The following is a 13695-nucleotide window of genomic DNA, read 5'->3' on the forward strand; positions in this document are numbered from 1 at the left end:
GCTATTGTATATCCAACCTCATTATTTACCTTAATCTTTTCAGACAATGTTAAAAGGAACACATGAATTAAATAGTTGGCAGAAGAATGACAAGTTTTGTCCCGAATCAGTATATAAATAAAGAATAGATGCCACAAACTGATCTGTCAAAAACATTTTTCAGTACTTTTTCAATATTTTTACCTATGTGCTCATTAAAGCAAGGCACACATTTTTCTAAGAGAAATGGAAATAAAATTTTACACTTACAAGTCTATTTTACACCATATAATGAACAGAACATTTTTGCAAGCAACATTTAATGCACATGCTTCACTGAAAAGAAGAATTTCACAGAATTTAACTGATGTAGTCTACTCCTATGTATTTCACTAACTGAGCTCAAGCTAACATTTGACTAGGTGCCATAAATTGAAATGAATCCATCTGAAGATATTGTGTTCACAAACACTGTATGAATCTCTGATAAAGGGAACAAAGATGACCCTGGGGAATTAGAGACCAGTCAGACAAACTTTGATAGCTGCAACCATACTTGAACAAATTATTTAAAAAATAAATGTATAATAATCTAGAGGATAATAGGATTATAAACAATAGTCAAGAACAAATCCATTTTATTTTCTTCTTTGGACAGAGTTACTGGCCTGGTTGCTGTGGGGGAAGAAGCAGACATGACTTATCTTGATATTAGGAAGACTTTAAGAACAGTCCTATATAACATTCTTATAAGCAAACGAGGTAACTGTGGTCAAGATTAAACTACTAAAAAATGGATGTACTATTAGTTGAAAGACTATGCTCCAAAAACAGTTAATCAGTGGTTTGCTGTCAAACTTGAAGGGCATGTCTGCAGGGGTCAGTTCTTAGTCTAGTACTAGATAATATTATTATTAATTACTTTGATAATGCTGTGGAGGGCATGCTTCTAAAATCTGCAGATAACACCAGCATGGGAGAGGTTGCAAGCATTTTGGAGGACAGGATTAGAACTGACTTTGTTTAATTAGAGAACTTTACTGAATTTCATCTTATTAATTTCAGACATGACTGGTACAACGTATTCCACTGGGGGAGAGGGGAGGGGGAAGCACAGCTACAAAAATGGGGAATAACTTGCTAGGAAGCAATGCTGCTAAAACGTATATGCATGTTATAGTGGATCACAATTTGGATATGATTCAACAGTGCGATGTTGTGAAAGAGGCTAATATTCTTGGGTGTATTAATAGGAATGTCATATGTAAGACACAGGAGGTAATTGACCAGCTGTAATCCCTCTCGTGAAGCCTCAGCTGGAGTGTTGTATCCAAGTTTGTGCGCCACACTTTGAAAAAAGATTTGGCTACGTTGGAAACCATAGGAGAGCATAATAAACATAGGCTTTGTCTACTCTACACTGCCAGTTTTTTTGGCAGAAAATATGCTAATGAGGGACTCCTTAGCATAAGTCTATCTCATTCACATATTTTCTGCCATTTCTTTTTGTGTAAGGGTCTTTGCACAAAATGAAGCAGTGTGGACTTTTTTTGGCACAAAATCCCCGTTTTGCGCAAGATCCTTATGCCTCCCTGGAGGCATAAAGATCTATGCTTATACTATAGTACTTCTGTTATTCAGGAGAATATACACCACTTTTACAAAAATTAATGGGAGAGTCCAGTGAGGATAAACATAAGAATTAACTTTTGTTAGGTGTCTACAATGTTATTGAACCTTAAGATAACTTCTAAAAGCAACCAGCCGTGGCAGCAGTGAACTAAGGGTGGTTTGTGTGCATGCACACACGTGTGTTACAGAGAACAGCCACAGACTTGTCAGGTTGTCACTGGCCACTTCCCATTTTGAGGTTCAGATCAAAATAGCATCCTATGATTTCCTGGACCTGCCAGACCCACCAGCAGATAATGGACTAAAGTGGATAGCTTCCACCTGCTGCTGTTTTATAGGAAAGCCCTTATTGGCCTGCCAATACCAGGACTTGGAAGAAACACAGAGTTAACTCCCTAACTAAGGGGTGCTGCCATTGGTCAGCAATCATAGTGCCCTCTAAGTGGGGGCTCCAATCGTCTCAAAATAGGCTAGTTGTGAAGGGCCAATCCTTTCCTGATGTCAAATATCCATTGTCAATTTACAGCATTGTCTGAGAAGTCTCAAATCTGGTAGTTCAAATGCACAGAAGAAGAGTATACAAGGAGTATTTTAGAAGTAAAAGAAAATACATTTGCCCAAGGAAAGAAATCCTTTTACTGCACTGTATATGGTAGGACAGCGATCAATGTATTTAATGTAAAGCATTATTTTTATACCCACAACAAAACATGGACCTGCAGAAGTTTTCAAGCAATCTTCTAACAGCTTCATACGAGTCTTCTGGAGCTCAGGACTCTCCCACTCTTCTGTTTCTACTCCCCAGTATAAGTCTATGACCTGGAAATCAATGTATAACATAGTTAGTTTTTCCATTAGTTTAACCTTATCCTACATAAGATGAACAAGATCTCAAAGAGATTTGTTTTTTATCTTTAAGAGTTCATGTGGTCTTAGAGCAGTGGACAGATTAGGGCGATATTCCCAGGCCTGATATGGACCTGATCTGTGATGTTAACTTACCTCTGTATTTCCCCTCCCACTGTCTTTTCTATTTAGTCTGTAAACTCTCTGGGGCAGGGACTTTTCTTTCTATATGTTTGTACAACACCTAGCAGAGTGGTGCCCTGATCTCAGATGAGGATTCTAGTTGCTATTGTAATACAAATAATAAATGAATGGGAAAAATCCTGGTTGCTATGAAGTCAACTAAAGTCTTGCCATTGACTTCAACACAGCTCATATTTCACCCAATAAATTTTTGGCCCATCAGAGATCAAACTAGTCTGTTCTAAAATGATCAAAAAGGCAGGACTGGATTAGATACCGTAATATCACTCCTCCTTTGTTCCTAAATGTTTTGTTGCTCTAGAAGCAAAAAATGCACGAATGGTATAATAACAGATGGCTTGCTGTTCAGACTTTCATCTGTTGCTATAGATTCCATTTTATAATACTAATAAGATGCAAGCAAATGCCTGGAAGAAGCTAGTTGAAGCTGCTACGTTTATTTAGAGAGGTTTAGTGATGAAGTGTGGTTTCACTACATATTTTAACTGTTAAAGGATGGAAGGTTCATTATTTCAGACATTTTATTTAAAGGAACAAAGTCTTATCTGCCCAAATCGCTGTTTTTTTTTAAATAAATGGATCGTACATCCTGCTGTGATTTGCTTATTTATGCTGCTCTCAGTTTTCAATATAAGTATGTGCTACTATTATAAAGAAGTTATTACTGCACAATACAAAACAGCATGGGGACATGCCTTCATTAGTTAATTTACATATTTGTATTGTAGTAGCACCTAGAGACCTCAATCAAGATGGAACCACACTGTGCTTGATGCAGTCTGAACACAGTAGTAGAAGAGTCCCTGCACTGAAGACCTTACCATCTAAAAATGTATATGGTTGATGTGTTAGTCAATCCACTTGGAAACAGGCAGATCTTCTTAGGAAGGCGCTGGTAACAAGGATGAGTTATAAAACCCAATCCTGTAGAGTTTACACATGCTTTGCTGCCATGAGTACTCATCATATTTAAAGTACTCAAAGTTAAGTACATGCGTAACTGCTTGCAGGATTGGGGCCACAGACACTACACACTACAGGTAAGAGACCACATGTGGTGAAACAGTTCAAAGCATGAAGTGTATTATATAGTGGAACAAAAGTACATAATGACAAAGAATATATACGTATAACATTACTTTATATAAACTCTGTCCTAAACACCTCAGCAAGAAACCTCTTTGCAGCTCTTGCCATATCTGCCTTCTTGCATCTCTCTGTTTCGTTGATTTTTCTCTTTCCAAGTGTCACCTGAAAATATTTCTTCTCAGCCTATTTATCTCTCCTTCCCATTATTTATATCTATGGGTATGTGTACACTAGCACCCTCTTTTGAGAGAGGTATGCAAATGAAGACATTCGAAATTGCAAATGAAGCCGGGATTTAAATATCCTGTGCTTCATTTGCATAATTGCATTATGACACTATTTCAAAATAACAGACGCTGTTAAGATGTGGTTATTTCGAGAGAAAACCCTTCCCGCCCCGGTTCTCGTTGGCTCTGTTTCATCCTTTGTGGCCAAGGGGAGCCACAGGAAGCAGCATGGGCCAGGCCACCACTTCCACAGCTCTCCTTGGCTGCAATGCACGAAATGGAGCCAATGGGAGCCATGAGGCTCCCTGGCCACGGCACCGGTAAATAAACAAACCAGGGCAGCCAGTTAATGTGTTTCTGAGAGTGATTGTGCAGAACACTTTCAGAAACACTGGGCTAGAAGATGTTGGTGGAGGCCAACAAGCATGGTTTTGATCTATAGGTAATTGCACTGTTTTGCTGAAGCTGATGGATCCACTAGACATCTCTCATTCATTCTAAATGAGGGAGCAATTAAATGTCCCTTTGTTCATAGACAGCTGAAACAACAGAAACCACCTCAGAAGGCACAGACCAGCATAGGAAGGATTGTACAAGGACCAAGGGTGACTTTGCTAGGACTGACTGAAAATGTAGGGGCTGAAGAATTGATTGGTGGAAAGAGAGGGAGAGAGAGAGAACGAATGCATGCATGGCAGAAAGCAGCCAGAGAAGCAAATGGAGCACAAACAGAACTCCTTGAGGCACACGACTGACTGAAAATTGAGCACAGATTTTGGAGCAAGAGAAACGGCTTAGGGAAATGGGCCTTTGTATTTAGTCTTTGCAAATAAACAGGATTGCAAAGAACTAACTGATTCTATCGATAATTTATACTAACAGAAATAACCACGTAAGACCCTAAATATCGGTTACTCTCTCAGGCTAAGTGGCAAAATTATTAAATCATAGAACTGGAAGAGACCTCAAGAAGTCACCTAGTCATGGCAGGGCTACGTGTTACCTAGATTGTCTTCGACAGGTGTTTGTCTAACCTTCTCTTAAAAAAAAAAAAAAAAAAAAAAAAAAAATCTCCAGCGATGGAGATGCCAAAACCACCCTACGCAATTTATTGCAATGCAAAGGATAATCTTTTAAGCTTATAGTTCACTTAGCACTAGTAAACGTGCTTTGGTAAAAAAAATCTTAGCGATATGGGCACTGACTCTATGGGTGCTTCAGGGCTGAAACACATATGGAAAAAAATTAGCAAGTACATAGCCCCCACCAGCAATAAAGTTCCAGTCCTCTCCCCAATGCCTACCACCCACTGGTGACCCCACTAATTAACTCCTACCCTTAGAGCATCTCCTGCATGCTGCAGAATAGCTGTTCCATGATGTGCAGGTGCTGGGAGGGTAGGATCAGGGAAGAGGGGAGTAGGACAATGGATAATTTTCTTTAAAATGGTTTATAATTTTATGCCTAGTAACTGCATATCCAAACAGGAGTGCATGCACAACTTTGCATAAAAAAAAATAAAAGGCCACTTTTGAAAATTTTTTGGCTCCAAAAATAGCTTTCAGCACTTGCATTACACCATCATGGCCAAATCATGAATCAGGTGTATTGTGAGCAAGACACAAGAAGTCATTTTTCAACTCTACTCTGCGCTGGTTAGGCCTCGTATTGTGTCCAATTCTGGGCACCGCATTTCAAGAAAGATGTGGAGAAACTGGAGAGGGTCCAGAGAAGAGCAACAAGAATGATAAAAGGTCTAGAGAACATGACCTATGAAGGAAGGCTGAAAGAATTGGGTTTGTTTAGTTTAGAAAAGAAAAGGTTGAGGGGGGGACATGATAGCAGTTTTCAGGTATCTAAAAGGGTGTCATAAGGAGGATGGAGAAAACTTGTTCATCTTGGCCTCTGAGGATAGAACAAGAAGCAATGGGCTTAAACTGCAGAAAGGGGGGTTTAGGTTGGACATTATAAAAAAGTTCCTAACTGTCAGGGAGGTTGTGGAATCTCCATCTCTGGAGATATTTAAGAGTAGGTTAGATAAATGTCTATCAGGGATGGGCTAGACAGTATTTGGTCCAGCCATGAGGGCAGGGGACTGGACTCGATGACCTCTCGAGGTCTCTTCCAGTCCTAGTATTCTATGATTCTATGACCTCAAAGCACTGTGCTATAACATGATGACTCTGCATCTCCATGTCATGCTGTTGCATTGCAATGGGGTGATTCAGTGTCAGGCTATTAAAAAAATCAACTGTCACAATGGGAGGACACGACAAGTTTGCCCTGCCCATCAAGCTGACATAGGTGTCAAACCTATCTGTGCATGAAAGATGCTGAGAATCTGGAAAGAAGGAGTCTATGGGATACAATGAAACCAGATGCTTGTGACAGATGTCAAAGTATACTATTTTTTTCTTATTTGGCAACATTGCTCAACAAATGTCCATCCTAATAGAAATATTACTCAGTATTATTGCCTAAGTGAGTTGCCAACCTGATCCTCTGTGTAAGTGCTGTCTGCCTAAGCTGGATTGACTGGGGGCTAATCTATTTGCATATTGGATTTCTTTTGGTTTAATGCTTTTTATTCACAAGTCAGTGTTTTCTGCTTGTTTTCCTCAGCTTGTCATAACACCTATCATCCTTTTAGGTCCTTTTTTCCTTACTAATTGAAAAAAATATATAAAAAATAAAATGCTAATTTTCCTGGAGGGCGCATTATCTCACTGAGCCCTTTAAGCAGAAAACACTGTAAATTGGTAACAATACGCATGAACTTTTCTGCTTAAAGTTGGATGTCTTCATTTCCTTTGTTCCGTTTATCATACATGTCTCTCCCCCCCCCCCCCCCCCCAATTATAAAACCAAAGATGGCCTCAATTAACAGGTGCTAAATTATCATGGGAAAATGTTTCCACTTAAAGGAAACTAAGATGTATCTCAATCTGCTTAAAGAATCAAAATAGCATGTATTCTGGAGGTATCCTTTCTAGAATACTTTATATCTCTACTTTAATAACAGTCCAAATCAAAATACATGTTTTTCAAAAACATTTTCATGATACACAGAAAAACAAATAGAACAAATAGATTCCACCCTAAACGAATTCTGAGATGGAATTAATGTGTTCAGTCACATTTTCCCACATATGGTAATTACATCCCACAAGAGTGGTCAACACAGGCAGCCTGACAGATCTGATGTTTTTCAACAATTGAGACCTTGTTATCAGTGGAGCCAGATGACTCAGGAAAAAACTGGAGCACTGAATATATTAGAATTAATTTAAGTGAGGTCACGATTATCAAGTTGATGACTACATATTAGGAATGTTAGATTTCGTGTTTAGTACCTCTCCCCCAGCTGTGCCCACTGGAGCTGCTACTGCCATGGAGAAGCGCTTCTCATCTGGCCTCAAGTTGCTGCAGTTAGGGAGGACTGGGTTAGGGATGTTAGGGTACATCTACACTACAACGTTAATTCGAACTAACTTAGTTTGAATTAGTTAATTCGAACTAAGCTAATTCGAACTAATGGATCCAGACTAAAAAACTAGTTCGAATTAGCGTTTTGCTAATTTGAACTAGCATGTCCACATTAAGTGGACCCTGAACCAGACTTAAGGATGTCCGGAAGCAGTGCCGGCAGGGCATCAGAGGAGGACTTAGAGCATGGAGATGCTGTCTCAGGCTAGCCGAGGGCTGTGCTTAAAGGGTCCCGACCCCCACCCCAGACAGACAGTTCTCAGGGGTGTCCCGCTTGCAAAGCAGTCCTGGCTTGGATTGCCCGGAGTACCCACACTGGGCACATCACAGCACTCGGCCATCAGACTGGCTGCACTTGCCACAGGCTGCCATCTGGGGAGAGGGGGCAATTGGGGGGCTGCAGGAGAGCTTCCACCCCCAGAAGCCCACAGAGCCAGCCCAGTCCTCCTCATCGGGGGTGCGTACCCCATTCCTCCCTCACCTCCTTCCACTTACCCTTCCCTAGCCCCTCTTCTTGATGTACAAAATAAAGGACAATTGTGTTCAAAAATGGAATCTGTCTTTATTGAACAAAACTGGGGGACACTGGGAAAAGGAGGTGGGAGAGGGGAAGAGAGAGGGTGGGAGAGGGGAGGGCAACTAAATGATCAGGGGTTGGAAACAGGTCCCATATGAAGAGAGGCTAAAGAGACTGGGACTTTTCAGCTTAGAAAAGAGGAGACGGAGGGGGGACAGGATAGAGGTCTCTAAAAGCAGGAGTTGGGTGGAGAGGGTGCATACAGAAAAGTTCTTCATTAGTTCCCATAAAGAAGGACTAGAGGACACCAAAGGAAAGGAATGGGTAGCAGGCTTCAAACTAATAACAGAAAGTTGTTCTTCACAAAGCAAAGAGTCAACCTGTGGAACTCCTTGCTGCAGGAAGCTGTGAAGGCTAGAACTAGAACAGCGTTTAAAGGGAAGTGAGATCAAGTCATGGAGGTTGGGTCCATGGAGTGCTATTAGCCAGGGGGTAGGAGTGGTGTCCCTGCCCAAGGTTTGTGGAAGGCTGGAGAGGGATGGCACGAGACAAATGGCTTGGTCACTGTCTTCGGTCCATCCCCTCCAGGGTCCGTAGGGTTGGCCGGTGGCCGCAGACAGGCTACTGGGCTAGATGGACCTTTGGTCTGACCCAGGACGGCCACTGTAAGCTCAGGGCTCAGGGTCGGGGGTCTCAGTGGACCACCTTGATTTTCATGCAAACCTGCTCCTGGGTGGCCAGGCTAGCAGCTCTCCTGCCCTAGCCGGCCACTTTCCTGTGCCTAGTGCAGAGGTCGTGGACGAGGTCCACGATGTCCGCACTAGCCCAGGCGGGTGCCCACCTCTTGAGGTCCCGGGCAAGCTACCAGGAGCCGCCAGCCTGGTCCCGGGAAGAGGGGGAGGGCTGGGGGGCATCAGGTGGGTGGCTCGATCCGTGCCAGGTGCAGAGTCTGCTGGCTGGGTGCTGGCAGGCTTGCACCTGGCACGGGCACCGTAGCCAGCCCGTGCCCCTTTAAGGGGTCCGGGGCCGGGAGGGGGGGCAGACAAGTTTCCCTGGTTTTGGCCAGAGTGGCCACCAGGGAAACCTGGGGAGGGCTAGCCTCCCACTAGTTCGAATTAAGGGGCTACACACCCCTTAATTCGAACTAGCTAGTTCGAACTAGGCTTAATCCTCGTAAAAGGAGGTTTTCCTAGTTCGAACTAAGCGCTCCGCTAGTTTGAATTAAATTCGAACTAGCGGAGCGCTAGTGTAGCGCCTATTAAAGTTAGTTCGAACTAACGGACGTTAGTTCGAACTAACTTTGTAGTGTAGACATACCCTTAGTGAGTAGTCAACTACTCAATAAGCATAAGCTTATCCGGTAGTTGAGTGGAGTATTGACTCCTTGCTTCCTTCCTCCCTTGCTGTGTCTCAGAGGCAGCAAGGAGGGGGGAAACAGGAGCCAGCTTAAAAGCTGGTGTCACGTTACTGGATTTTGCGGGGGGGTGTTGGCCCCAAAAATGGTATAAAAGGGGGCCATGTGAGGTGCTGAATAGAAGCTTACTGTCTGCTAATCCTATGTACGCTAGTCATGTGATTGTATAATGTCTGTGTGTGTGTAGTTCGGAGTCTGTAATCTGTGTAGATACTGAATATTTCTCGGCATGTGGTTGAGCAGTGGGCAGAGCCCGACCTATGGGCATGCTAATCAGTGAGGCCCTGTGGGACAATGGCACTCAATGGGCCAAGGACACACCTAAAGAATGAGTGGTGACTCATACCTAAAGGCTACCAGCAGGGGACACAGGAATAAGCCGTGGGCCAGGTGACCTGCTGTAGCCAAGAAGAGACCAGGAAGGAGGGATAAATAGGCCATGTGGTGGACTTCATCTTGGTGTTCAGCTCAGCACTTCATCCCAGAGACAGCAGTGCAGGGATTGAAGAGCCAGAAAGAACTGTGGACCCATCCTGATTCTAGGATGTGCAACAAGGACTCTTAAGCCAGCAGCTGTAACATCTCTGCTAGAGCCTGCATTGAGGACTGCGAGATTCGATGCATGTAATGTATGATTCTTTAGCAACCTTACTCTCATGCTTTTCTTTCTTGTGGTAATAAACCTTTAGAGGACAGATGCTAAAGGATTGGCTCAGCATGATTTGTGAGTAAGGTCCAGAGGGTAAATTGACCAGGGATCTGTCGCTGGTTTCTTAGAACCGGACAGAACTTGTTTGGGGTAGGTGAGATTGGATTCTAAGACCTCCCCCCCCCCGGTGTATAGGCCCGGGGCCATCTGGGGCACGGATATTGCTGGGGTGTCAGAGGGGTTTTGCTCGTGAGGCTTCAGGCAGGCTGCTGAAATGCTCTGTGGGACTGGTTTGTGGCCTGTTTGGAAAGGTCACCAGTCTGGGGGCTGTAAGGAGCCCCGAATTTGAGCAATTCGCCCTGAGCGGGAGCCCTCAGCTGTGCCCAGACTGGCCCGGTCCGTCACAGCTGGTTCCACCCAGCACCATCTATGCAGTGCCACCTGCCACCCCCTACTCTCAGCTGCCTCTATCAGAGGCAACGACAGGTGGAGGAGAATAGGGGAGGCTGCTGCGAAGTAGTCTCTGTCCGCAGCAGGCTGAGGCTTGCATGGGCAAAGGCTGCTCCGGTGGCAGCCGCTCTCCATGAAGTTCCCAGCAGGGAGGTGGGCCTCCCCACGGACAAAGACTGTTGCAGCCAAGTATCCCCCGTTTGTGGCAGCCCGGGCTGGCCATGCGCAGGGCTGTTCCAGTAGCAGCCCATGCCCACGGCCACCCCTGGCCACCGCGAAGAGGCTGCTCCGGCACTATCCTCTGCCCGTAGTGGACATGGCTGTCCACCGCAGACAGGGGCTTCTGAACTGAGTGTGAGCCGGGACCGAGCAGTCCCAGCTTGTGCTGGTCTGGGACACTGCACCTCTGCATTTTAGCAGAGCAGCCCGTATTGACTAATTGTTTGCGGCAGCCTGGGCTGGCTGTATGCAGGGACTGCTTCAGTAGTCGGCTCTCCCCAGCACTCCCTCCTCACTGCTTCTTTCTGATAGAGGCAGCAAGAGTGTGGGAGGAGGGGAAGCATCTAGTCGACTAGTGTGTTGACTATCGGATAAGCTTTTGCTTATCGGATAGTTGACTAGTCGATTAGTCACTTACATCCCTATGCCAGAGTCCACAAACAGGCACAGAAAAGAAGTAAAAAAAAGGGGGGAAGCCGGCACCAAGAGGGGAGAGAGATTGCACCTCTGCTTGTAAAAGGAGCAAGTTAGAAAGCTGATGGGACTCAATTTCAGTTGTAAATAAACTGCATAAGGTGTTGGACCAGCACAAAGCTCTCTGCATGGTTTGTTGACAGAGAAAGAAGTAGGCCCAAGAAGACCCTGTTACATGTGGAGGCTTATCCAGGAATTGAGCCAGCACAAGGGTTTGGCAGCCCAGGCAATGGAGGAGACCCATTGTAATGGCTGGTAAACAACAACAACAAAATACAGATGGGCCCTTAAAGCATTTTAACAATTCCACTACTTGGAGCAATGGGTTTCGCTTGCCTGGCAAGCAAAGCAACAGAGAAGCCTGCTGGAGTTCATAAGGTAACAAGCCAGCATCCAGCAGCAGCTCCTACAAAAGTGGTAAGTCCTCTGGTGGGGGATGGTACCCAAACACAAAGCCTAGAACTATGTAAGATGGGCCATGCCGATACATTCCTGGACACTGGATGAGATAGGGCAACCTGGGCTTTGCAATTGGCTCCCTGTCTGTCAGGGGAAGCCCCAGCAGCCTACATGGCCCCAAGAGGGGAGCAGGCCAAAAATATGAGACTGTGAGGGCAGCCATCCTGTTCTGGACGGGGCTATCTACTGAGAAGTACTGCTGAAAGTTCAGATCAGCAAGGTGGACAGGAGGTTTACAGCCCCAGGCATTTGCCCAAAGGTTGGTGGACTAGGCCACCTGCTGGTTGCAGCTGGATTCTCAGATGGTGGCAGAAATATGGTATTAGAACACTCTGGTATTAGAACAGTTCCTTCAGGGCCTTCCTGAAACCATATGAGTGTGGGTCAGGCAACATGCACTAGACAGCCACAGAACAGAGCCTTCCCATCCATTGAACAGTTCAGGGAAGCTGCCCCAGATACAGAATTTGGGAAGGGAGGGTGGGGGGGGGGGGGGCGAGAGAAGAAGAGCTGGAGAAGAAGAGCTGGGAATTACCATAGGTAGCCGAGCACTAGAAGCAGGAGCCAGGCCCTCCCTCATATTCACCAGCAGTATCAGGAGATGCAGAAAGTGGAGCAGCCCTGTTCCATACTGCTATCTCCTAGCTGCATTGCTCCACTTCACTGTGGTTGTGGAAAGACGAGCCCAGTGGGCTGGGGCCAGGTTGCTCCATTTCCTGCCACCACAGTAAGTGAAGGCAGGGGTGACCTCTGCTACTGGTGCCAGCCCACCCCTCCACGCAATCTCCTGGCTTGAAGGAAGGCGTGCAATGAGGGTGGGAGGGTGCGGAACATAAGTGGAGTTTGGGGAAAGGGGTATAATGGGTGCAGGGACAGAAAAAGGCAGAGTGGGATCCTAGGGCAGAGGGGAGGTAGTCCCAAACCCTGTACCCCCCTGGAGATGATGCTGGCTGTGAAACTGACAAAGAAACATGCAGAAGCAAAATTTCCCAGCAAAGGTGAGCACCTATATAAGGGTCCAAAGTTAGGAAGGAAGGCCAGAGAACCAACAGCAGGAGGGGGCATGGACAGGAAGAACCCCAAGAAGTTCCAGCTGGAGCTTGACCTATTTGCTACCAAGATGGATAACCAGGACACAAGACAGGGGACTGCCTGTATATGGACTGTGGTTTTGCCGAGTTTAGTGGCTGCACTAAGGCTGGAAGGAAAAAAAGGGCAAAAACTCCTGAGGGGGCTTGTGGATATGACCTCAGCTTGCTTTCTTTTCTGGAGGGAGCTAGTGAAACCTCACTGGATGATTCCAGAAGCAATTATGGACATAGAGAGTGTCCATGAGAGGCATTGCTTCATAGCCCCTTGAGGTCTGGCAGACACTTTGGTGTAAGCAGGTTGGGGTAATGGAGGGGAATGCCTTATCCAGTTGTCTTGAGCACAGACTGAGTCTCTTATCCATTGGAAAGCGAGGTGGTGGGAGAAATTCCATATTAAGAAAAGGAAAAATGGAGGGAGAGTGAGGATCTCTCCCCCAAAGAAGCAGGAGAGATCCGAGACAATACAGCCTGAGTCAGGAGGACAAGGATATAAGGAAGGAGGTACAGGGGAGACAGCTGAAAATCGATAGCAGAGGTCGGGGGACAGGGAGATTTCTCCCTTCATCCCGTGACAACCCCCAGGAGAAGAAACCCAGGCACAGTCTGGAGACTTGAGAGAATCTGGGACCCTGGGTGACCTGAGGGATGAGGGGAGCAATCTTGATCTACTGACAATGCAACAAGAGAGACTGAGAGGAATAACCCCCAGGATGGCCCTAGTGTGAAGACAAATGAGTTGCTACAGAGCTATGGGAGTGTCGCTCTCTCACAGGGTACGTCTAAACTACATGGCTCTGTCGACAGAGCCATTTGGATTAGTTTTCTTGACAAAGGGAAATGAAGCGGCGATTTAAATAATTGCCGCTTTATTTAAATCAAAATGGCCGCCGCGCTGCGCCGATCAGCTGTTTTTCGGCACAGCGCGGCAGTCTAGACGGGGATCTGACGACCCCAGAACC

General features: G+C 45.4%; 1 protein-coding gene across 1 annotated transcript in view; it reads right to left on the bottom strand.

Moving 5' to 3' along the window:
* Positions 1 to 13695, bottom strand: part of NWD2 (NACHT and WD repeat domain containing 2) — a 133247-nt gene that overhangs the window by 57451 nt on the left and 62101 nt on the right. Inside the window, exon 3 of the mRNA XM_075930602.1 lies at positions 2314 to 2430. Coding sequence (XP_075786717.1) covers positions 2314 to 2430 — 117 coding nt within the window. The remainder of the gene's footprint in view (positions 1 to 2313; positions 2431 to 13695) is intronic.

This window comes from Pelodiscus sinensis, chromosome 5 (assembly GCF_049634645.1).
Source record: "Pelodiscus sinensis isolate JC-2024 chromosome 5, ASM4963464v1, whole genome shotgun sequence".
NCBI classification, from domain to species: Eukaryota; Metazoa; Chordata; order Testudines; family Trionychidae; genus Pelodiscus; species Pelodiscus sinensis.